At 39.7% G+C, this 22,259-nt stretch overlaps 1 protein-coding gene across 1 annotated transcript in view; it reads left to right on the top strand.

Moving 5' to 3' along the window:
* Positions 1–6: 6 nt before the first annotated feature.
* The window catches only part of SOBP (sine oculis binding protein homolog (Drosophila)), a 172,621-nt gene continuing 150,368 nt past the window's right edge, over positions 7–22,259 (top strand). Inside the window, 3 exon segments of the mRNA XM_011952843.1 lie at positions 7–161; positions 13,131–13,269; positions 15,707–15,892. Of these exon segments, the coding sequence (XP_011808233.1) occupies positions 66–161; positions 13,131–13,269; positions 15,707–15,892 (421 nt within the window). The 5' untranslated portion in view covers positions 7–65.

Raw genomic sequence — 22,259 nt, 5'->3', positions numbered from 1 at the left:
CCACCACCACCACCGCCGGCGGCGGCAGCAGCCATTTCATCTCCACAGAAACCAGACACAAAAACATGGCAGAAATGGAGAAAGAAGGGAGACCTCCGGAAAATAAACGGAGCAGGAAGCCGGCTCACCCAGTGAAAAGGGAGATCAATGAGGAGATGAAGGTATTTTTGGATCTCGGGGGCCAGGGAGACTGAGCTCTTTCTTGCGCCCGCTCCCCGTGGGCCGTGGTATGGATCTGGGGGGTACCGGGGCGCGCTTGTCAGTTTTTGTAGGATGCCCAGAACGGCTCCGCGCCTCCAGGTGTCAAGCAGAGGCCAGCTCGCGGGCTGCATCCCCGAAATTGTTGCCAACCTCAGATTTGATGAGGGGGGACCACATACTATTTAACCTTAGGAACCCCAGGTTGGCACGGGCGCGTTTCAGAGCCAGGGCACCGGGGACCCCAGCGGCGGTGGGCAGGGGAAGAGGCTTTCCCAGTGGACGGTGCAGTTTCTGCCCCCCTTTTTGGGAATCATTCTCAGGTTCCCTCCAAAGTTAGGAGCCACCTGGCCGGGGCACCCCGGAGAGAGCTCTATTCCACCCCTCTCCCCCAGCTCACCCTCCTGCTCCTCAATCCCGCTTCCCCCCAACCAACCAGCTGCGACGGCGTGAAGAGCCCGTCAGTGCCCGGCGAGCTGCGGCCCGAGAGGCGCGGGTTTGGGCACGGTCTTGACCGCTCGCCTCGCCCGCCCCCGCCCGCTCCTCTCCACTGGCAGCCTCCGCCTGTCGCTCGCCTCTGCCTGCCTCACTTCCCAGCGAAACAGACCCCGGCCAGCCCCGCTGGAGGACAGCTGTCTGAGGGCGGCCTTTGCAGGGCGCCTGCCCATTGTTCGCGAAGGCCGGCCCGGAGTCCTCTCGGCAAGGCCGGGCTCCCCGCCAGGCCAGCGGTGCACCAGAGGTGAAGAGCGCAGTAGCCTGGCGCTCCAGCTGTTCGCGTTAGAGCGATTGCACAAGAGCACTGCTCGGCTCCGGACCCTCTCGTTGCCCCCCAGCCCCTTATTTTCCATGAAGTTGCGGCTTTTGCCTGGGCGAGGGTTTTATTCTGTGTTGGTTTCACGAGTCTCTATTGGTTTAAAACAATTTATTTTTCTGCGAGCCATCAAAAAGTAGCAGGTTTGCATTTTGCGGTCTTCTTGGTGTTCCCCATCTTCTGCATGACATCCTTAATACTACCAGGTGGCTAAATACTACTACTTGGCCAGTTTTGGTTCAGTTTGTATTTAAAAGACAAACTGGATGAAAATGGTATGCAAGTAAGTCAAATTTATTGAGCTTTGACGCATTCTTCGTTAGAACAAGCATTTTCTATCATAGCTCACGCTTAGCAGGGGACACATGGATATATATCATATATGTTTGTGTACCTAGGTGCATATGCTTAGCTTTATTTTCCTCTCGGAAATGTCAGAAGCAACCTAAATATCAGAATTAGGGGTTTTATTACTGGTTAAGGAACTTAGTACCTGGAAGCTAGAGGTGCAGCATGAGTCCAACGGAGAGTTACGGGAGATTTGCCTTGAAAATCAATACCATTTCTTATGATGGAAACCACCGTTGATTCCAATGATGGACGGTTATATATATTTTTAAGACCAGTAGAAGTTGTTGTTTTTTGATAGGAACAAAATTTAAACAGTCCATAATAACCATCCTTCTTCACTTACCCTTGCCTCCTGTCCTGCATTTCCAGATTACTTTTGCATTTCATTTTAGGTTGGGGGTGGGGAAAGGGGAGAGAGGTGAAAGCCACTAGGAAATCACAACGAGCTCTGGCCCTTTAAAACACTGCCTAATGTGATGTATATGGATGGCAGCTTTTAAGTTTCGTAGGTTCTAGAATTACAAATTAGCTAATTTTAATCAAAACATGTGAAATGTTATCCCGGCTGGATATAAAGGCTGACTGTGCTCGATGCTTGGGGCTCTCGTTGTTGATTTTGGCTGCAGGCGCACTCCGTGGTTTGGGAGATAGTTGTCCTTCTACAGTATAACAGATGTTTGTCTGAACTGGTGAGGAAGAAACAAAAACAACATTGTGTGAAGGGGAAAAATTACACAATTTTTAGCCGATGCTGCAGGACTAAGTATGGAATTAACCTTGGTGCACAGAATTTCCTCTTTTTAAAATGTTATTTTCCTTCCAAATCACCACCCACTATTTGAAGTTTTAATCCTCACCCTTTCAATCCAGAGTAGTATTAAATAAGAAGTTTTACACAGCAAATAATTCAATTGTCTATAGGATCAGTATTTTCTCTCTGCTTTGGACCAAAGTAAAATACCCCTAACCAAAATTTTTAGTTATGTTCAAGTATACCATGCCCAAGATCTAGTGGAATTGTTTAGGTGCATTCTTCTAATATAATAGCACCAAAAGTCCTCACTTAAAAAGTGGTTTCTCAAAGTTAAAAGGTGGAAGGGTTATTTTGAACTCCTTAATATCTTTATGTTTTTAATATTAATAATCACATCAACAAAACCCCTCCCCAAACATCATGATACTATTACTCCTCTAGCTCCCCGAACCTAAGTGTAGAGTAACATAACAAGTTGGTTGCCCTGTATATAGTTGTGTGCAACAAAATGTCACCGAGAACACAATGTGGCCTTGTGCAGCTTCATATCGGTGCCGCTGGAGCTGCCTGGCTGTGTTTGCCTTCATCTGAACGGCTTTCATCTGGACCAGTGTAAACTAAGCCCTGGTAAGTAATCACTGCCCGGCAGAAAGAAAGGAATGTATACAGCTAGCGTGGCCTAAGCTGTAAAAACGGAAACCTGAGCCCCCACCTCGGATCACATATCAAGGCTTGAAGGTAGGGGAAATGAAAGGGGGAAAGAGGAGAGAGCAAATGGAAAAGTCAGCCTGGGAAGTGGAGGATCAGGAGGAGGCCCTCCTTAGGGAGATTTGGCTCAGGGATTAGGGAATTTTATCGTGGTGTACAGTGACCTACTCAGGTTTCAACACTGGTTGGATTGAGTTGCTTCTCTGTGAGCTGAAAGAAAAAGGACTGGTGTGTATGATTTTTTTTTCCCCCTTCGGGTAATAGAAAGGACATTGGTACAAGTGTCTATTTTAAGTACAGCAAATGCAGGGCACTGAGAATGAGCAACAAACTTGCCTCATCATAGAGACTTCCTTCAAGATTTCCTAATTGAGATAGTCACATATTTATTTTAAAATGGCTGGAGAAGACAAACTGGTCGAGATTTAGCTGACACCAGTAATGACACTGAAGAGTGTCTTCATGTGGCTGAGAGCTAATGCTGGTTGCTGTTTCACTAGATCAGATATTGAGTTACATTTTCGTTATCACTGGTTTAATGTACATGGCAGTTGTAACAAATTTAAATTTGATACAATAGAATTTTGTGTATGAAAAGTACATGACTTGGCATAGCTTGCTTGTAGTGTACTCCCTGAAAATATCTTCAAGTAGAAATGTTTCTCTCACTATGACCTTTACAGTGTTTCTTTATCTTTCCTTTTCTTCTTCCCTTATCCTGGTTTTTCCTGATTAAAAAGATTGGTTGTACTAATGTACTTACAATTAGTATGCCTTATTTAATTAGTGGCTAGTAGAGAGAGTTTTTAAAAATCAGACAGCAATACAGTGTATATGTTTCTAAAGTGAATATATCTAGTTTCTAAAGTGATTGTATCTAATGTAATATGTCTCAGGTATACTGTTAGCTCACATGTATCATAATAAATGAATGTCAGGAGGGAATTCTGACATATGGGAAGGTTAATTAGTTTCAGGAGTTCATCCAGAACATAGTAGATATAATATAGAAACTAACTTCTACTAGTGGATGTGTAAGCGTAAATGTATATATAAGGTAAATATTGTTGCACTTAAGGATATGTGTTTTGTGCACATAGATCTTTTGTGATCAGTAGCTACCAAACAACAATACAACTCAAAATATCCAAACTATGAGTAGAGATTATGAGTCCAATTTTTGTCTTTTAAAATTCTTTGACAAAACCAGCATGATTAGATCAAGCATTGTGTGCTGGAAACTTTCCTAAACAAACCATAATTAATTCACTTACAATGTTTAACTTCTTTATCAATTGCTAAACTACAGGAGAATCTGTGTTAAATGTCAGAGATGCTTCTTTGCTGAAGAAGTTTTCTGTCTATAAATATTTTCAGTAAGTAATTTGTACCTAAAATTACGCTTCAGTCCTGATGCCTACAATTTGAGTCAGGCACATCTGTTAGAGTTTAGTAGTAAACTTACCACAAGATTTTCTAGTTTGTTTTCTGATGGTCTCAATTTGGCATTAAAAATAACCTGTGTCAATTGCATAGACAATAAAGCAAGTTGCAGAGCCGAGCTGGTGAGATAAATAGCTTGATTTTAAGAGAGAGAGAGAAATCAGAGCATGGATTGGAAAAGTCAGCATGTTTAAGTTTGAAATTGGCTCATTATTAAAACAGGTATATTTTAAGTTTTGCTGTTGAAACTCTCCTGGTGTCAGAAGCATAATTCTCAGGAACTTAGAAAATGGACTTAGGACCCCAGATCCCACTGTGGCATTCACAAATTATGTTAGATTCCCCCTTTAAGCAGTGGCCTCAGGTGTGCCACGTGGCAGGGATGGGGACTAATGTTAGTGGGCATATAGCCCTGGCCTCTTGGGAGCAGGTATAAGATGTTCCTGAGCCTTCAGCCTTGTCCTCACTTGTTCTGCCAAAGACTTCAAGCTAAACCCGTAAAAGATTGTCCTGTGAGAGCTTGGAGGGTTATGTATTATGGTCTGTTCAAACCAGGGGTTTTCTGGGAAGAGTCTCTTTCTCCATCCATGATCTGGTGTGATGTACAGTAGAGCATCATTCTCTAAACTTACTTATACAACTCGCAGGTTCCAGAGACGAGGAAATGGAAAGGAACCACTCCACTTCCTCTTGAATCTGAAATAAACATTTGAACTAGAAGAAAATGAGTCTGACAGACTCATTCCCTTCTGCGTTTCCTGCCTCTGTGCTTGCCAAGCACTGCTCTGAGAAGCCAAGCCCTACTCTCCTTGTGTGAAAGACAGACTTACAGAAACCAAGAGGTAACAGAATTTTTAAAGGAAAGTAAAAAACAGGGCCTCAAAAAAGGGCAAATATTAGCGAGCACAGTGGCTCTCTAAAAGGGAGAGTTCTAGGAAAAGGTAGTCTCTTGTTAGGGTAACCAAACTTTTTATATCTTATATAAAATTCTCTTTTATTTACTGAGTCTTTATACTTAACAAAATTATTAGAAGTAGTAGAAGGTATATCATCAAAATCCTTAAAGTCTAAAACTTCCTCTTGCGGAATGTGAATTTAGCCACACTTGTACTATCAAGCTGATAAGATTATTGACTATGTTCCTAAAAGAGAGGGGATATTACAAGTTAAAAGAGGAAGGAAAAAAACACAGAAGACTTTGTTTTTGATAGTGCCCATTGAAGCATGTAAACAGACCTGAAAGCATGTGGTAAGTGAGATTTGCTGAATGTATATTTTAGGATCTGTGGACCAATGGGTGTTAATATCTCTTATATAACCAAAGGCCTGTGGAACTCTGTGCTGCATTAAGGCTAGTGACTTTGGCACAGACAGGAAAACAATGTAACAAGTCTTGGTGATTTTTAAAGGCAGTTCTGCAGCTGTGAAAGGACACAGCTGCACACAGCTGTACACCTGCCATGCCTGCCACAGTGTTAGCCTGAGGGCTGGTATTCACAATTTCACAGCATTTGTTTGACCCTTTTAGGACATTTGATGTCCTGGCAGCAGATTAAAATGTGGGGACATGATTGTCTGCTCTGTATCATGACGAGACAATAAAACACTATACATTTTATATGCAGAACCACATGATTTTGGTTTCATATGCCAATTATATAGCCATCCAATTTAGGATATATCAATAAGAGAGTAAGACTTTCTTTTCCAGCCTGTTCCAGGCCAGAGTTGGGTATTAGTGTTAATGATGTGTCCTCTGCATTAAAATCATTGTGTTGTGGCAAAGAACAATTCTGCAGAATGAACCAAAATGGAGCATAGGAACTATCTTCAAAGAATTTCAAGCTTGAAAGCTGTAGTTCAGGTAAAAACAGCAGGGTTCAGTATGTAAAGTCTGCACTGAGAGTGGGAATCTGGCCACCCTTGCTGTTTCATGCACATTGATGACCCTCTAGTGGGTCATCTGTGGGGAGTGGCTCATCCTAACTATACCATTGGATCCAGTGGGATCATAAATGAGGAAATACTTTGTAATCTGCAAAGGGCTCTTCAGATATTTCTTTTGCATTATTTAAATTTTATGTCATGACCTTTTTCTTGGCAAAACCATCAAATAGAACTGATCCACTGGGTCTGTGTTAAGAAAGACAGCTCAGACTCAGCCCTGGGCCAGGCCTGAGAATAGAGCTAGAAACTGACTTCTAATCGGGTTCAGTTCCTGCTTCACTCTGGAACTTGAACAAGGCTTCTGCCTGTCTTCTGCAGATTCCCTTTCTTTATCTCTATTAATGAGTCCAGTGATGCTTAATAGATATCTACCCCAGAAGTAACTCAGAGCATATGGAGATGGAAAGGGAGATAAACTGTTTTCCAGAAATAACCATCATTCCACTATTCATAACCTTAACTAGCAGAGGTAGTAGCATTTTTTCCCCCATGCTTTCGAAATTGTTTGGAATTGGAGTTTCTTTTTCCTTTGAAAGCGTTTCTCATGTGCTTCACTTTCTTGGATAATGGGTGTCAGAATGTTTTGAAGTTAAGTAATGTAACCGACAAATCCTTTTTGTTGTCATTAGGACTGTGACTATAGCTGATGTAGTTGTCTGTGACTGAGACTATATGTTAATTTTTAATTAAAACTAGTTTTTTATTTTTATGAAAATAATACATGGACATGACAAAAATAGTAGAGTAGGCAATAGAAATAAGCAAAAAGAAAAACAAAGCCTGTAATTTTCCCACCCAGACACAATTACTGTCAACATTTTGATTTATGTCTTTTCATGTCCTTTCTCTGTATATGATATATAGTTTTTATAAAAAAAACTCATACTGTACTAACCTTCCTTTTAAAACTTAATATACTGTTAATAGCTTTTCGTGGCAATAAAAATTTATCTACAGTATATATTTTAGTGGCAAAATAGTATTCCATTATATGCCCAAACTATAATTTATTTAACTAGGATTCCTATTGTTTGGCATTTAGTTTGTTTCTAAGAAAACAACACTGAGATAAACATTCCTGAAACATGCATATTCCCATGGCTGTTTTCCTAGGATAGTTTCAACAGTCCCTAGAAGTAAAATTGCTAAGTCAAAGGGTATGTACAATTTTAAGGCTTTTAATGCATAGAGTCAAATTACTCTTTCTTATAGTTGTAGCAATTTAAATTCTCAATAGCATGAGAGTGCTTACTAATACTACATATTATAATTTTTAAGCTTTTACATACTTATTTTTAAAATCAGGTTTTCCTGAGTTATATTTGATCGTTTGTCTGTAACTATGCATTTAAATAAATATTTGTGACTGGATTAAGTGCTAAGCATTATGTTAGGTGAGGCATAAAATGAAATTAAAGGTTCCTGCCCTCAGGTAACTTACATTGAATTTGAAATAGATGACATATTTTACCAGAACTGGGACTTGCAGTGAAAATGGGAATTATATTTATGGGAAGGGGAAGGGCATGACTTGCCCCTCATTGGGTGAGTGACTGGGGCCTCTTTGAATACTTCCTGCTGTCTTGGGTAGAATACAAATTTGAAAGCACATTGACATTCAGTTTTGCAAGGCCTGGTATGAAAAAATCAGTATCTATGTTTTAAAATCTACTTATTGTTTTCAAAATAAATAAAATCACCAGTTCTTTTTGAAGATTTTGAAGTACTTGTGTTTCAGAGGTATTTTGAGAATTTGTAATTACTGCTATTTTCAAAGTGTTTTGAAGTCAACTCTGCATTATTTACCTGGTAAAATGTTCAGTCAAAAATCACGTAATGTCATTCACAGCTCCTCAGAAAGGAAAAAAAATCACGTAGGTTGAACTTTGACATTTGTACAGTACTTCCAGTTGAATAAGGAAGGTGTTTGATGAATATCCTGGCAGTTAAGATCCAACAAAAATGATTTTGCTGGTATAGGAAGAACTCAGGAGGAGTAAAGAAATAGTAACATTTCCTTTCCACCTGTCTTTCTGTGACCTTTTTGTTTTTGTTTTTATTTTAATTATCAGAAGAGATCATGCTTTCAGACTAAATGTTAGGATTGTCTTTTTTCCTTATGAACCCTTGGAGGTGAGAGAGGAGAATTGGAGAGGGAAGGAAAGAGGCAGAGAAATTAGGTATTAGAAGTACAAAGCAGTTAGAGTTAGATGTAGTATCAAAACATTGTAAAATGAGGAGATTCCATTTTAATTGTGAATCTTGAGCACCCCTGTTAAGGAAAGTAGAGGTCAATGATCACATCCAAAAGCAAGCAAAGTCTCAACGTAAGTAGATAGGCCCTATTTAGAAATCTCTTTATATATGATATTGACATCCTCTTGCGTGATATCTTTGCAGCTCTTCGATTGGTCCGGGAGGTAGCTTCTTTGGAATTGCGGACACATTGGGAAGTACAGAATTTATAATAGAAAGAGACTTGGCTTAAGAATTAGAAAATACGTATTTTAGTTTTGACTTTACTAGATCTCTCATGCCTGTCTTTTACCTTCTTGATGCTCTAATTTTCTGTCGTAAAAAGAGGATGTCATATAGGTTCACCAAAAGTTTATTGTGGAAATCAAATACCTAACACATAGGGTTATTGAAAAGATCAGGAGAATTAAAAGATATAGAAACACTGTAAAGTGCTATAAGACTATTAGACATTATTATAATTACAGTGACCTATTTTCCAAATCCAAATTGGACCACATGGTTTGGGAGATTATTTTTGTGTCACTTCCAAGGTCAAGAAGCAGTCTGCAAAATGTAGTTCAAATGCCAAAATACTGAAATCTCTGGCACATTTTGATGATTTATGGGAGCAATAAAACATTTGAAATAGTGACTCAGTAAAATTCATGAGGTATGATCACTGTAATTATGAAATTTCTTGCAAAAGGTTTTATTTTTCTTTTATTTCTTATATAGAAGTTCTTTGATTTTACAGAATCCTAAAACTGGGAGGGACTCTTAACAAGAGCCTCTACTTCATTTCCTGCCCTAGGTCTCCGGGAGAAATGCTGGGTAAAGATTTTGGGGGAGGCAGATTTCATAACCTGCCTTAGTTCAGTGGCTTGTTTTATTACTGAACATCCTTATCTCAAAAATCTCTCTGCATTTTAACTACTATTACCTTTATTATTTTTCATATATGTATGTATATATAAAAGAAACTTAGGAAGTGAATAACTTTTTAAATAGGAAATTCCTTTTTAAGGGATAATAAGACAAAAATAATGCTGAAAAGTAACTGTTGTAATTCTCTGCTAGAAAGACTTGAAAATCTTTGTAGGTCATAAACATTAAATTCATGTCTCAGAACATATTGTTTCTTCAGGCACAGTAGCTCACACCTGTAATCCCAGCACTTTGGGAGGCTGAAGCAAGGTGGATCACTTGAGGTCAGGAGTTTGAGACCAGCCTGGCCAACATGGTGAACCCTGTCTCTACAAAAATAGAAAAATTAGCTGGGCATGGTGGCTCGCACCTGTACTCCTACCTACTTGGGAGGCTGAGGCACTTGAGCCCAGGAGGTGGAGGTTGCAGTGAACCAGGATGGTGCCACTGCACTCCAGTTTGGCCCACAGAGTGAGACACTGTCTAAAAAAAAAAAAAAAAAAAAAAAAAGGAAAAGGAAAAAGAATATGTTTCTTGGATGATAACGTTAAAAATGTATTTTATTTACTTTGGTTTAGCACCATAATGAACTATGACATCTAGCATCAAACTTCACCTTGAAATTTAAAATTAAATTTTTGATTCCTTGGAGTCCTTTGACTTCTTCATACAATAGTGTATACAACAGAAGTAATAGTCATTTCTTGTAACCGTACGACAAAAAACTTTGGTGATCATTTTCTCTTTCATCTTGCCCCTTTCGTGAAAGCTTTGAGATTTATGGCTTGAAGTTATATAAACCTTTGTTTTCTGCTTTTGTAGCAGTATATCAAAACATTAAGGTGTTTATTTTTATTTTCCATGACAATAAAGGGAATGTTTTAGAGTTTATTTACCCTGACATTTATAGTAACTTGAAAATCATGGAATAGATCAAGTTCATATTGATTGTTCCATGAAGCTTCTGACTTTTCAGCACAAACCATAAACTAAACTGATGCAGTTTTATTTATTTATTTATTTATTTATTTATTTGTTGTTGTTGTTGAGACGGAGTCTTGCTCTGTCGCCCAGGCTGGAGTGCAGTGGCCGGATCTCAGCTCACTGCAAGCTCCGCCTCCTGGGTTTACGCCATTCTCCTGCCTCAGCCTCCCAAGTAGCTGGGACTACAGGCGCCTGCCACCTCGCCCGGCTAGTTTTTTTGTATTTTTTTTTAGTAGAGACGGGGTTTCACCGTGTTAGCCAGGATGGTCTCGATCTCCTGACCTCGTGATCCGCCCGTCTCAGCCTCCGAAAGTGCTGGGATTACAGGCTTGAGCCACCGCGCCCGGCTGATGCAGTTTTGATGCTCAAATAATGTGAATTTGGTGTTAATATTCCAGCTGAGGTTTCAGTTTTTACCCAAATGTCTAAAACTTCTGGATCCCATTCCTGGAACTGGTTCTGAAAGGCTGAATGGCTTTGCAGCTGGACTAAAACAAATCTATATCCTTGGCTAGGGGGTTGCTCCATGAATTATGCATTCGCAGCCTTTGTGTGACTTCAGAGGCTAGACAGAAACAGGAGAAAGTGGCACCCATAGATGACCGGTCTATAAAACTGGATGTAGTCACTAGGATATATGCAAAAGATATTCTGTCTTGGCACAATTTTCTTAGAGATTGGGGCAAATGGCACACAGACCAATCGGATGGCTTGCATTTGGCTTTTAGTGCTGTTGGGAATTGGTTTTTTGATGAAAAGTATAAGCCTCAGACTTGGAGATTTCTGCTGCCAGACCACTGATAGAGGACCTCTATTTGTGTGCCTAGGGATTGTCATTCTCAAGCCAGGCTCTCATCTCAGTGAAAGAAATTGGGTGTTGGGGAGACTGACACCTCATTAGAGGGATCTCTTTTGATTTAGCGGGGCAGCGTTCAACCCAATCCTCCTCAGTGATATTCCTAAAGTTGCTGAACTTATTATTCATATTGATCGTATTTTTGTGCATTCATGAAAAGTATGTCTATTTAATGTGGACACTACCAGCCATCAGAGAGAATAAATGCCTCACTGAAGCTTGATATGACTGACTGTTGGCCTTGCGAATGGTAACACTGAATCAATCTGGCTAGTTTTTCCTAATGGTTAATACACTGTACCATCACAGATTGACCCAGTTGGAGTTCAGAGCTTAAGTGGGTACTAAAGCAAAAAACCTAGCATTCTGTGGGTAGTTTGAAATGCCAGGTTTGTTTTTGTGGAGTCAGTAGTGTAATGTCTTTTATTTTTTATGCAACCCCTGCTGAAATTTAAAGTCGTGAAATTCAAGAAAACATGGAACTCACATGTTGAGACTGTGCACACTCTGGCTTAGCCTTGGTGCTTTGTTTCAGGTATATAAAGTATATATCGCAGTGTAATTCAGAAATGACAGCTTCTCAGAAGGATAATAAAAGATTCTTTGAGCCACAAAGAAGGTTAGAATATATAGTTTTTCTAGCTCAGCTTAGGAAGCTCGTGGTTCCCTGCCAGATAGGAATGTTTAAGGCACACACAAGCACTAAGGTCATTAACACACAGAGTCTTACATCTTGTTTCCAGATATAGCAATTGATAAGGTACTAAGATATAGTCACTTTAAGATATTAAATCTGTCCAATTATACTTACTGTTTTCAAAGTATGATATCCATAACAACAGCAACAGTGATATTATCTTACATTTATGTATTGATTTATAGTTCATAAAATGTTTTCATACAGTATCCCAAATCTGGGCTGGCTAGTAACTTTAAAGTTATTTGGTACTTTTATGTTACTTGTCAGAAGACAATCTTAGTGACCTTTGATTTTATGGAGAAAGAACCTGTCACTAATGAAATTTATAAAGCAACTTATGCATTGACTTTTTTTTTTTTTAACTTTTTTTGAGATGGAGCCTTGCTCTGTTGCCCAGGCTAGAGTGCAGTGGTGTGATCTCAGCTCACTGCAACCTCTGCCTCCCAGGTTCAAGCGATTCTCCTGCCTCAGCCGCCCGAGTAGCTGGGATTAAAAGTGTGTGCCACCAGGGAATTTTTTGGTAGACATGGGGTTTCACCATGTTGCCCAAGCTGGTCTTGAACTCTTAATCTCAAGTGATCTGTCCGCCTCAGCCTTCCAAAGTGCTGGGATTATAGGCGTGAGCCACCGTGCCTGGCCTGATTTTTGAAAAAAACTCTTGCAGAAGGAAAAAAATAAAAAAGAAAGACCATTGTAACCTATTGTAATCTAGCTTTCTGTATGGTATTGTTAACAATTGTGAAATTTTTCTTTGTTGAAATTTGGCTTTATCTGCGAAAGAGTTATGTTAAGAAAACAACACCTAAATCAGAAAGCAATTTTAGAACCACAAAAGGTTGTTTTCATTTTCAAAATCTTTTCTTAGCTGTTTTTGTGATTCACCTTTCAATATTTTTATATTGATGTTAGAGATAGACTTTATAGACTAATATGCTAAAATATGACTTCCTATTCACAGGCAAAACTAACACATGTAGTACCTTACTATCTTATCTTTAAATTACAAATATCTGAAGCCCTGTCATAATTGAATGCATCATCCTAAGATTTAAAAACATTATCGTTTTTGAACATGATTTGAAAAATGAACACCACACTAGGGGAAGTGAGGCAGGGCAGCAAATAAATGCGGAGGACAAGCAGAATTCAATTTATGCATTCTTTTCAAGTAGTTATTGATTATAGAAATAAGTAGTAGCCTATGCTTCTCTTTCAGAACTTTGCAGAAAACACCATGAATGAACTCCTTGGCTGGTATGGCTATGATAAGGTTGAATTAAAAGATGGTGAAGATATTGAATTCAGGAGCTACCCTACAGATGGGGAGAGCCGGCAGCACATTTCTGTTCTCAAAGGTAATGACATTTAATGTCCTTTTGTTCATGCAAAGAAGGATTAACTATCTCAACCTGCCAGAATTGAGTTGCTTTGGGACTCATTTTGTTGATTATGCCAATGGTTGATTTAAACATACATCCCCAATAGTGCTTTTCCATAAACAGAATTCTGCAGAAATATAAAAGAACACCATAAAACAAAAAGAGACACAACTTAATCTCCCAGCTATGGGAGAACTAGACAGGGACTAGCGACCTAAGTGCCATGGTCCTGCATACAGATTTAAAGAAAGGGACAATGTTTGCTAACTAGAGTTTTCTGATGCCTTTGATAGATATCAGTTGTTGGGGATTGGGGATTCTGTTAAGTGAAATGTTAGGTTTAGATCTTCAGACTGCTAGAGAGATTCACTGTTAGTTTGGTAATCCTCCTTCCTTTTTTTTTTCAGTGGGAAATCTAAATGGTAGTACTATTTTTGTTTTGCTTGATGTTTTCATTCTTTCCCTGCCCCCACACACTTGAACAGAGTAAAAAGAGGAGTAAGAGAGTGGTAGATGATTAGAGCCTATATTACTCTTTAAGAATTTTTTAATCAAAGCCCAGCTAAAGAGTGAAAATTACAGAGCCTTGGCAGAGCTGAATTAACACCGATTCTACTAGTGGGTAGCAGTGCCAGATATCTCATGGGGGAAGTCTGTATGAATGCTGAATTTATGAACCTAAATTAGGAATGAGAGCTTGCTTGTCAAAGAAGAAAAGTATGTGAAGAAGCAACCCATTTAAGGAACTTTAATAAAATGTGGGTAAAACAAATTGTACATCATCACTGGCAATTTGATCAATATTTGCGTTGCATTCAAAATCTGTTGGCATAAACTACCTGTACAAATATTTTATTTCCAGTCTTTAAGATAGAGCTTTCCCTTCATATATGCCAAGCAAGGAAATGTAATTGAGCTGTCCTGCAGGCAAGTGGAATTGAATGTACATGACAAATTTTATGTTAAGCTTACTATGAAATTGTACACATCATGCTACAGAGATAGTATCATCAATTTCACTGTAAATGAAAAATGCAAGTCATGAGTTTGTATTCTATAAACTAATAGCTCATATAATACTTGGCCTAGGTAATAATCTTTGCTTCTGGGGAACATACAGCATGCCAGGATATGCTATAGAAGGAAAAAGTTGTTTACCATGGTTGAGGTTTTTGTTCATTTGTTTTTTTAAAGTGATTCACATGCAAGGATACGATGTACAAAGCTCATATCATTGTAAGTTTTAAAAATTTTTATTTTTGTTATTTTTTAAAGGGTATTATCAATACTTTGTGAAGCATCAGTTTTCTTCCCTGCTTCTTTCTCATTGGTTCATGTGATTATATTATGATACAAGTTTATAATACAGTGGTACCTAGTTACAATGCTGGAGGGCATGTTTTAGGCTTTCTCCTGGTAGCCAGAGAGCTATGTTTGCTGTATATCATGTTCTACATGGAAAAAAAGGTTAAAAAGGTTAATTGCCTCTTAATTTTCTTTTCTTTTCTTTTTTTTTTTTTTGAGACAGTCTTGCTCTGTCACCTAAGCTGGAGTGCAGTGGCGCGATCTCAGTTCACTGCAACCTCCGCCTCCTGGGTTCAAGCGATTCTTGTGCCTCAACCTCCAAAGTAGCTGGCATTACAGGCATGTGCCACCATGCCTGGCTGATTTTTGTATTTTTAGTAGAGACGGGGGTCTTACCATGTTGGCCAGGCTGGTTTCAAACTCCTGGCCTTGAGTGATTTGCCTGCCTTGGCCTCCTGAAGTGCTGGGATTACAGGCCTGAGCCATAGTGCCTGGCCACCTCTCAGTTTTGTTTTGTTTTGTTTTTGTTTTTTGAGATGGAGTCTCACTCTGTCACCCAGGCTGGAGTGCAGTAGCATGATCTCAGCTCACTGCAACCTCTACCTCCCAGATTCAAGTGATTCTCTTACCTTAGCCTCCCGAATAGCTGGGACTACAGGCACACATCACCATGCCTGGCTAATTTTTTGTATTTTCAGTAGAGACGGGGTTTCACCATGTTGGCCAGGCTGATTTTGAACTCCTGACTTCAGGTGATCCATCCTCCTTGTCCTCCCAAAGTACTGGAATTACAGGCGTGAGCCACCTCGCCCAGCCACCACCTCTCAATTTTCTATGGAATTTTACAGTGCTAAAATTTATCACCATGATTCAACTGGAATATTAGCTATCATAGTGGAACAAATTATAAAGGAACCCATTGGAAATTTATGGTAACCAGACTAAAAAGTTCCTGGATGAACTGTGGAGTTCTAGTACATTGTTTAAAGATTTGCAAGAAAAAATTTCTTTGGTTCATGGCCATTTTACTTGAGAAAATTAGGAAAAATTTAATTCTACTGCATTACATTCTTTGGTCATGTTGAATATGATTTTTTTTCTTTTGCAGAAAATTCTTTGCCAAAACCAAAATTACCCGAGGACAGTGTTATTTCACCATACAATATAAACACAGGCTATTCAGGGCTTGCCACTGGAAATGGACTCAGTGACTCACCTGCAGGGTCAAAGGATCATGGCAATGTGCCCATTATTGTACCTTTAATTCCACCACCTTTCATAAAGCCACCAGCAGGTAAGTTACTACTGGTGTTTTCAGTGATAACAATTCATAGAAAGTTGTTTTAACTATCTTATGAATAATTATTAAATGCCCAAGTTAACTTTGGTAGAGGCTGTCTTAGGGACCTTATAGGTAAGAAATGTTGATACAGGCATTACTTAGAGTATTATTGTTATATTAGGAAAATTTCCTTACCTACTGCTACTTAGGCTATAAACTTTCAGCTGACAATAAACCTTTTCTACCACTGACTACAAAACAATGTTATTTTCTTTCTCTGAAGTCATCTGTTTAAAATGAGAAAGAAACATAAAATGGTTTTTAAAAATAAGATATAGACAATGACTGTTTAGCAAGAAAAAAGTAACCATGGTTGGCCTGTAATCCCTGCACTTTGGGAGGCCAAGGTGGGCGGATCACCTGAGATCAGGAGTTTGAGACCAGCCTGGCCAACATGATGAAACCCTGTCTCTACTAAAAATACAAAAAAATTAGTATTTTGGGATTAGCTAGTAATCCCAGCTACTCCAGAGGCCAAGGCAGAAGGATTGCTTGAACCTGGGAGGCAGAGGTTGCAGTGACCCGAGATCGTGCCACTGCACTCCAACCTGGGCAATGAGCAAAACTCCGTCTCAACAAAAAGAAAAAGTAACCACGGTTGAACTGGGTGATGCATAAAGAGGGCCACCTCTCCTCTGAGGTCTCCTGAGGAGAGGGATAGTTTTATAAAAGGGCATGTGGCAGGCTTGTTCTTCAACATGCCTTCCTCGAAATCTATTAGAGAAACCACCTAGATTAAGCTTGTCCAACCTGTGGCCCAACACAAATTTGTAAACTTTCTTAAAACATTTTACAAGTTTTTTTTTGAGATTTAATTTTTTTTTTTTTCAAGATGGAGTTTCACTCTTCTCGCCCAGGCTGGAGTGCAGCGGTGCTATCCTGGCTCACTGCAAGCTCTGCCTCCAGAGTTGAAGTGATTCTCCTTCCTCAGCCTCTCAAGTAGCTGGGATTACAGCCGCTCACCACCGCGACTGGCTAATTTTTGTATTTTTAGTAGAGACAGGGTTTCACCATGTTGGCCAGGCTGGTCTTGAACTCCTGACCTCAGGTGATTCACCCGCCTCGGCCTCCCAAAGTGCTGGGATTACAGGTGTGAGCCACCGTGCCGGGCCCTAAAACAATTTTTTAATCTCATCAGCTATCGTTAATGTTAATGTATTTTATGTGTGGCCCAAGACAAGATAATTCTTCTAATGTGGCCTAGGGAAGCCCAAATGTTGGACACCCCTGAAGATTATGTATCTTTTCCACACGGAGTTCTTTCTAATTCCTGGAAACCTCTCTGAGAGCTTTTTTCGTTTCTTTTCTTTTTTTAATGGAAATCTTTCGCTTGTATGAAAATGTAATTCATTCTTTTATATTTCCAGAAAATTAGATGGCAGTGTATTAGATCTAGATGGCAGTGGGCTGAGTGTTATGTGATATTGCAAGCTGGGCTATAGGTATGTTTCACACAGAGAAGTTAAATAATATTGTATCTGGCTCGCTGTAAAATGTTGGAATCATCCTAGAGTGTTTAATTTTAACGCTGGTTATTTTTCTGTGTGTTGAATTGAACAATGATAAAACTGAGTTTCAACAGCAGTACTTATTATAACATACTAAAGCTAATGTTTGTGTTTTTATTAGGGAAGATAGGTATTTGGTTATGCTTCCATAAACAGTAAAGAAATTTGTAGATACAAGTTCCTGGGCTTATGTTATAGATATACTTACACTGTATTCTAAGTGTTACTCTCATTTTCCTTCATGGTTCCTGCTACATTCTTTCTTTGGTCTGCTACAGTTTAGCAGTAAAAATGTCCCTTCAGCCTGGCATGGTGGCTCACGCCTGTAATCCCAGCACTTTGGGAGGCCAAGGCGGGTGGGTCACCAGAGGTCAGGAGTTCAAGACTAGCCTGGCCAACATGGAGAAACCCTGTCTCTACTAAAACTGCAAAAATTAACCTGGCGTGTTGACGGGCACCTGTAATCCCAGCTACTCGGGAGGCTGATGTAGGAGAATTGCTTGAGCCCAGGAGGTGGAGGCTACAGTGAGCTGAGATCATGCCACTGCACTCCAGCCTGGGCGACAGAGTGAGACTCCGTCTCAAAAAAAAAAAGTCCTTTCATATTGAGGTCTTAGATATGTCATTAAAATCCATTTACCTGTCAAAATCACTTGTAATTGTATTTGTCTACTAATTACTAATGTAATTGGTGTATCATATAAAGTTTGCCTTATTAATGCCCCTATTCTTCTTTGGTTGATTGTTTTGTGATACAGAGGGGTCCATATTTATTTCCCAAGGACCAAAGACATGTTTTACATAGGCCAAGTGGGAAAAAAAGGGTAACTAATTTTGTAAATGTACAGTTTATGTTATATATATGCCCAGTGGCTTAGGGGAGGGGAGATGATGATGAAGGTATCAATAAGGTAGTATGAGTAAATAACAATTACGTGGGGTTCAGATTCAGACAGATTGGGTTCAAATCTAGGCCTTGTCACATACCACCTCTGTGAATGCGGACAAGTTACATAAGCTCTCTTCCCTTCAGTTTTCTCATCTGTAGAATGGGGATCCCAGCCCTACCTCATGTGGTTGTTGTCAAGATGAGATAAGAAAATGTATGTAAGGCTGGGCATGGTGGCTCATGCCTGTAATCCCAGCACTTTGGGAGGCCAAGGTGGGTGGATCACCTGAGATCGGGAGTTCGAGACCAGCCTAACCAACATGGAGAAACTCCGTTTCTACTAAAAATAGAAAATTAGCCTGGTATGGTAGCACATGCCTGTAATCCCAGCTACTAGGGAGGCTGAGGTAGGAGAATCGCTTGAACCTGGGAGGCGGAGGCTGCGGTGAGCCGAGATCGTGCCATTGCATTCCAGCCTGGGCAAGAAGAGCGAAACTCCATCTCTAAAAGAAAATGTATGTAAAGCCCTTAGCATAGTGCCTGCCACACAAAACCAGACCTTTTTTCTTTTTTTCTGCCCTAGAGTTATCATGCAAATAAATTGTGCATAAGAAGGTGTGCATCCAAATGCAAATTGATCTCTAAGATTTATTTGAGCAAGGCAAACAGCCTTAGAAATTAGCATAGCTGAGGCTAACATAAGTTTGGCATGCCAAAAAACCTGCCCTGGAGTTTCCTGGTGAGCCAGCCACGTGGAATTTAAGCACACAGCTCCTATTTAACTCTAATTCCACATCAGATCAGGAAATAAATATGTGAAGGGACAGAGGCCAAAAATTGAGCCTTGAAAGTCTTAGATGTAGGAACTCTGAGGAATTAGAAGCCAGAGTAACTGAACACCAGTGGTTTTATTGGTTTTGTGCTGTCTTCCATGGAATTCCAAGGCGCTCATCTGTTGAAAATAAAATGTGGGGAAGGACATGTTTAATTTTCTGTCTCTGCTCTCAACTTTGATTCTGTCCTGCTCAAGGGTTCTATATGACAAGACAAGGATACAAAAAGATTCTCTACTTTTAAGGAGCTTATTCTCTTAGTTACCAAGCAGGAACTTATAGGAAAGTTGAATTTTGATTTAGTCATACTATCTAGGGCAGGGGTCTGCAAACCTTTTCTGTAAAGGGTCAGATAGTATTTTAGACTTTTTAGACCATACTGTCTCTATCACAACTGCAGAGCCCTTCTGTTGTAGCAGAAAGGTAGCGATAGATAATACAGAAAGAAATGGGTGTGGCTGTGTTCCAATAAAGCTTTATTTACAAAAAAGACAGTGGGCAGGGTTTGGCCCGGGGTGTAATTTGCTGCTTGTGCTGGGGTAAGATTAGCTAAAGTCTCCTGATAACAGGAAGGTGACTAGAGTTTCAAAGAGTCAGACTGTGGACTTTGCTGAGGTACACTATGTAATATTTCAAGAAAGGAAGTACAAGGGCAGGAAAATAGTGAGTTTTCAGGGTGTTTGGTGAGCTCTGCCACAATATTTGTTGAATAAATGAATGAATGACTGATATTCAAATCTTATTGCACATATATAAGCATTTCACTGAGAAAATACTAATGTTTTGTCTGGATTAGTTCCAACCTGTTTGACCTTGACCACAGCTTCCTTGATAGTGAAATGAGGATTCCATCACTCTTAATTATCCATGGCTAAAGTCAACAAATTATCCAAAACTTCCATCTAGTGAATCATTTTAACTCTTCCATTGCTAAAACTTTTACCAGAGTTGTGATTCAAGGTAATTGAGTTGAGATATGCTGTCAGTTTTCTAGCTGTATGTAGGTTAATGCAGCATTCCTGTGGGGAAACAAATAAAGGGTACAGTGGCTAGGACCAAAAGGCCCCTTGATAATCAGCCCTTGGATAATTTAGAGTTGACTGTATCGTGCAAGTTCACCTCTCCATATAGGGAAGATGAGGATCACGTGTATGCTTTGGATTCCTGTGTTAGTGTTCAAATTATTGTAAACTGGCTATGTGAAAATGCTAATAATACCTTTTATTTTATTAAATTTTTTAGACTTTATGAAATTTATTCACGAGAAATAGTATGTTAGATATTGAATTTAAAGAGCTGAAGTTCAAACAGGGTTAAATGGCTTTTTCAAGGTCACATGGCTTCTAAGTACTTGAGCCAAGACTAGTACTGCAGTCTTCTGACTCCTAATCCAAAATTCTTTTTAATGTAAATTGCCTTTTAGCATATTCCTACAAAATTTCCCTAGATTGTATCAGAATAATAATGCCTATTAATATACTACTTCCAGATACCCCAATGACAGGACATACACTCTTTTCCTGCTAAAAGTTACTTTTTCAAGTCCACATTTTTGGGGATACTCAATGAGTTCTTCCCTAACCCTGAGAATCTGTGGTTCTATAAGTGTGGATGGCCCCGTAGGGGTAAAATCCTAGCTTTTTTTTACAGTTCTTGCCATCATGAGGCGAGTTGCTTCTCTTTGGGGGTACCAGAGGGCTCCATCCAGTCAGGCACTGTTTCCCAAGCATGTGTTTCATGTGCTGCGGCAGGCTTACCACTGGATCCCATCCATGTCTTGGCAGCCAGTGGGCCCAGTGGAATACTCATGATTGGGAACACGGTGATACTGCATTCACTTGGATTTCCACTCTCCTTTCTCACAGCTGCATACAGAATTGTGGGTGTAGCTTACTTCTGGGCCTGGAGAACTGCTCTTGTGGCCCTGCCTTCCCTTTTCTCTGGAGAAGGGGAGCTCCCGTGTCTTGGTGGTTACCACAGCATTGACCCTGCTCTGGCCACACATGTGTGCATTCATCTTCCAACTCTGTGCGGCCTTTCCCCCAACAGAGACAGCCTCTGGCCCTTGGTATGGTTTGTGACATCACAGGCATTGCTATGGTAACAGATGTGTTATAAACACAGGATAATAGCTTTGCTTTTGCTTTCCCCATCCCCCGCCCCCATGCAGTGAAGGGAATCACCATGATCTTTAAATAATAATCACAGACTTTTTTGCAGACTCTAGGAAATGAACAGAATAAGGCTTTGACATATAGGCAAGCCATGAAGAAAACTGTTATAAGAATATTAGAAAATAATAAAAGTATTGACCAACACTTTCTTTTTGTGCAAACATGTCTTTATTCTTTCAGTTTGAACAAATGTAAAAACCTCCTTTGCTAATTTAAAAAAATCACATCATGAACATAATCTGAAGTGGCAAAAAATATATCAGAGAGAATTTTGAAAGATAACTTAGGTTAATTAAACTGTAACTTTGCTGTAATTCATCTCATGTTAGAGACTTTAGCATGGGTTCAACCCTTTGAGACTTCATTTGAAGGTGATCATGCCTGTAAAGGGCTTATACATGGATTGTAAAAACTGTGCTGTAGTGAGTCTTCATTAAGATATTTGGCCTTCTCTGATTTTAATTGAGCATTAAATTTGGTCCCCTCCAAGTTTGATGATTGAGGTAAAGCACTCAGAAGGGATTTTGAATACACATCTTTGTCAAAGGCCTTATAATGGTCTTCACTGCTTTACAAGTGTAATAGCCCTTGGCTGCATTGACTGGCCATCAGTTTTCTGCAGTGGTAGGGCAGGTTTGGGTCTCCCCACCTTGTCAACTTCTGGTCAAAGTAGCCAGGGTAGACCTTGGCCCAGTTGAGACTCAAACCAGGACTTTTTCCCCTCTAGTTTCGGGTTTGCTCCATGACAACATTTTGCTCCCAAGAATTTTTTTTTAAATTAATAAAACTTTCAGTGTGATTGTTTTTGTTCACGAGGAAAAATGAAATGAAGCAGCTTTTTCTAGTGAGAGCTTTCCTGCTGCAGAAAACACTGTATACCTAGAAAACCACATTTTAGATCTGAGTCTTTTGACA

The sequence above is a fragment of the Colobus angolensis genome, unplaced genomic scaffold (assembly GCF_000951035.1).
Source record: "Colobus angolensis palliatus isolate OR3802 unplaced genomic scaffold, Cang.pa_1.0 Scaffold35, whole genome shotgun sequence".
In the NCBI taxonomy this organism is placed as follows: domain Eukaryota; kingdom Metazoa; phylum Chordata; class Mammalia; order Primates; family Cercopithecidae; genus Colobus; species Colobus angolensis.
The sequence above is the reverse complement of the archived record's forward strand: the minus strand, read 5'-3'. Positions and strand labels throughout refer to the sequence as shown.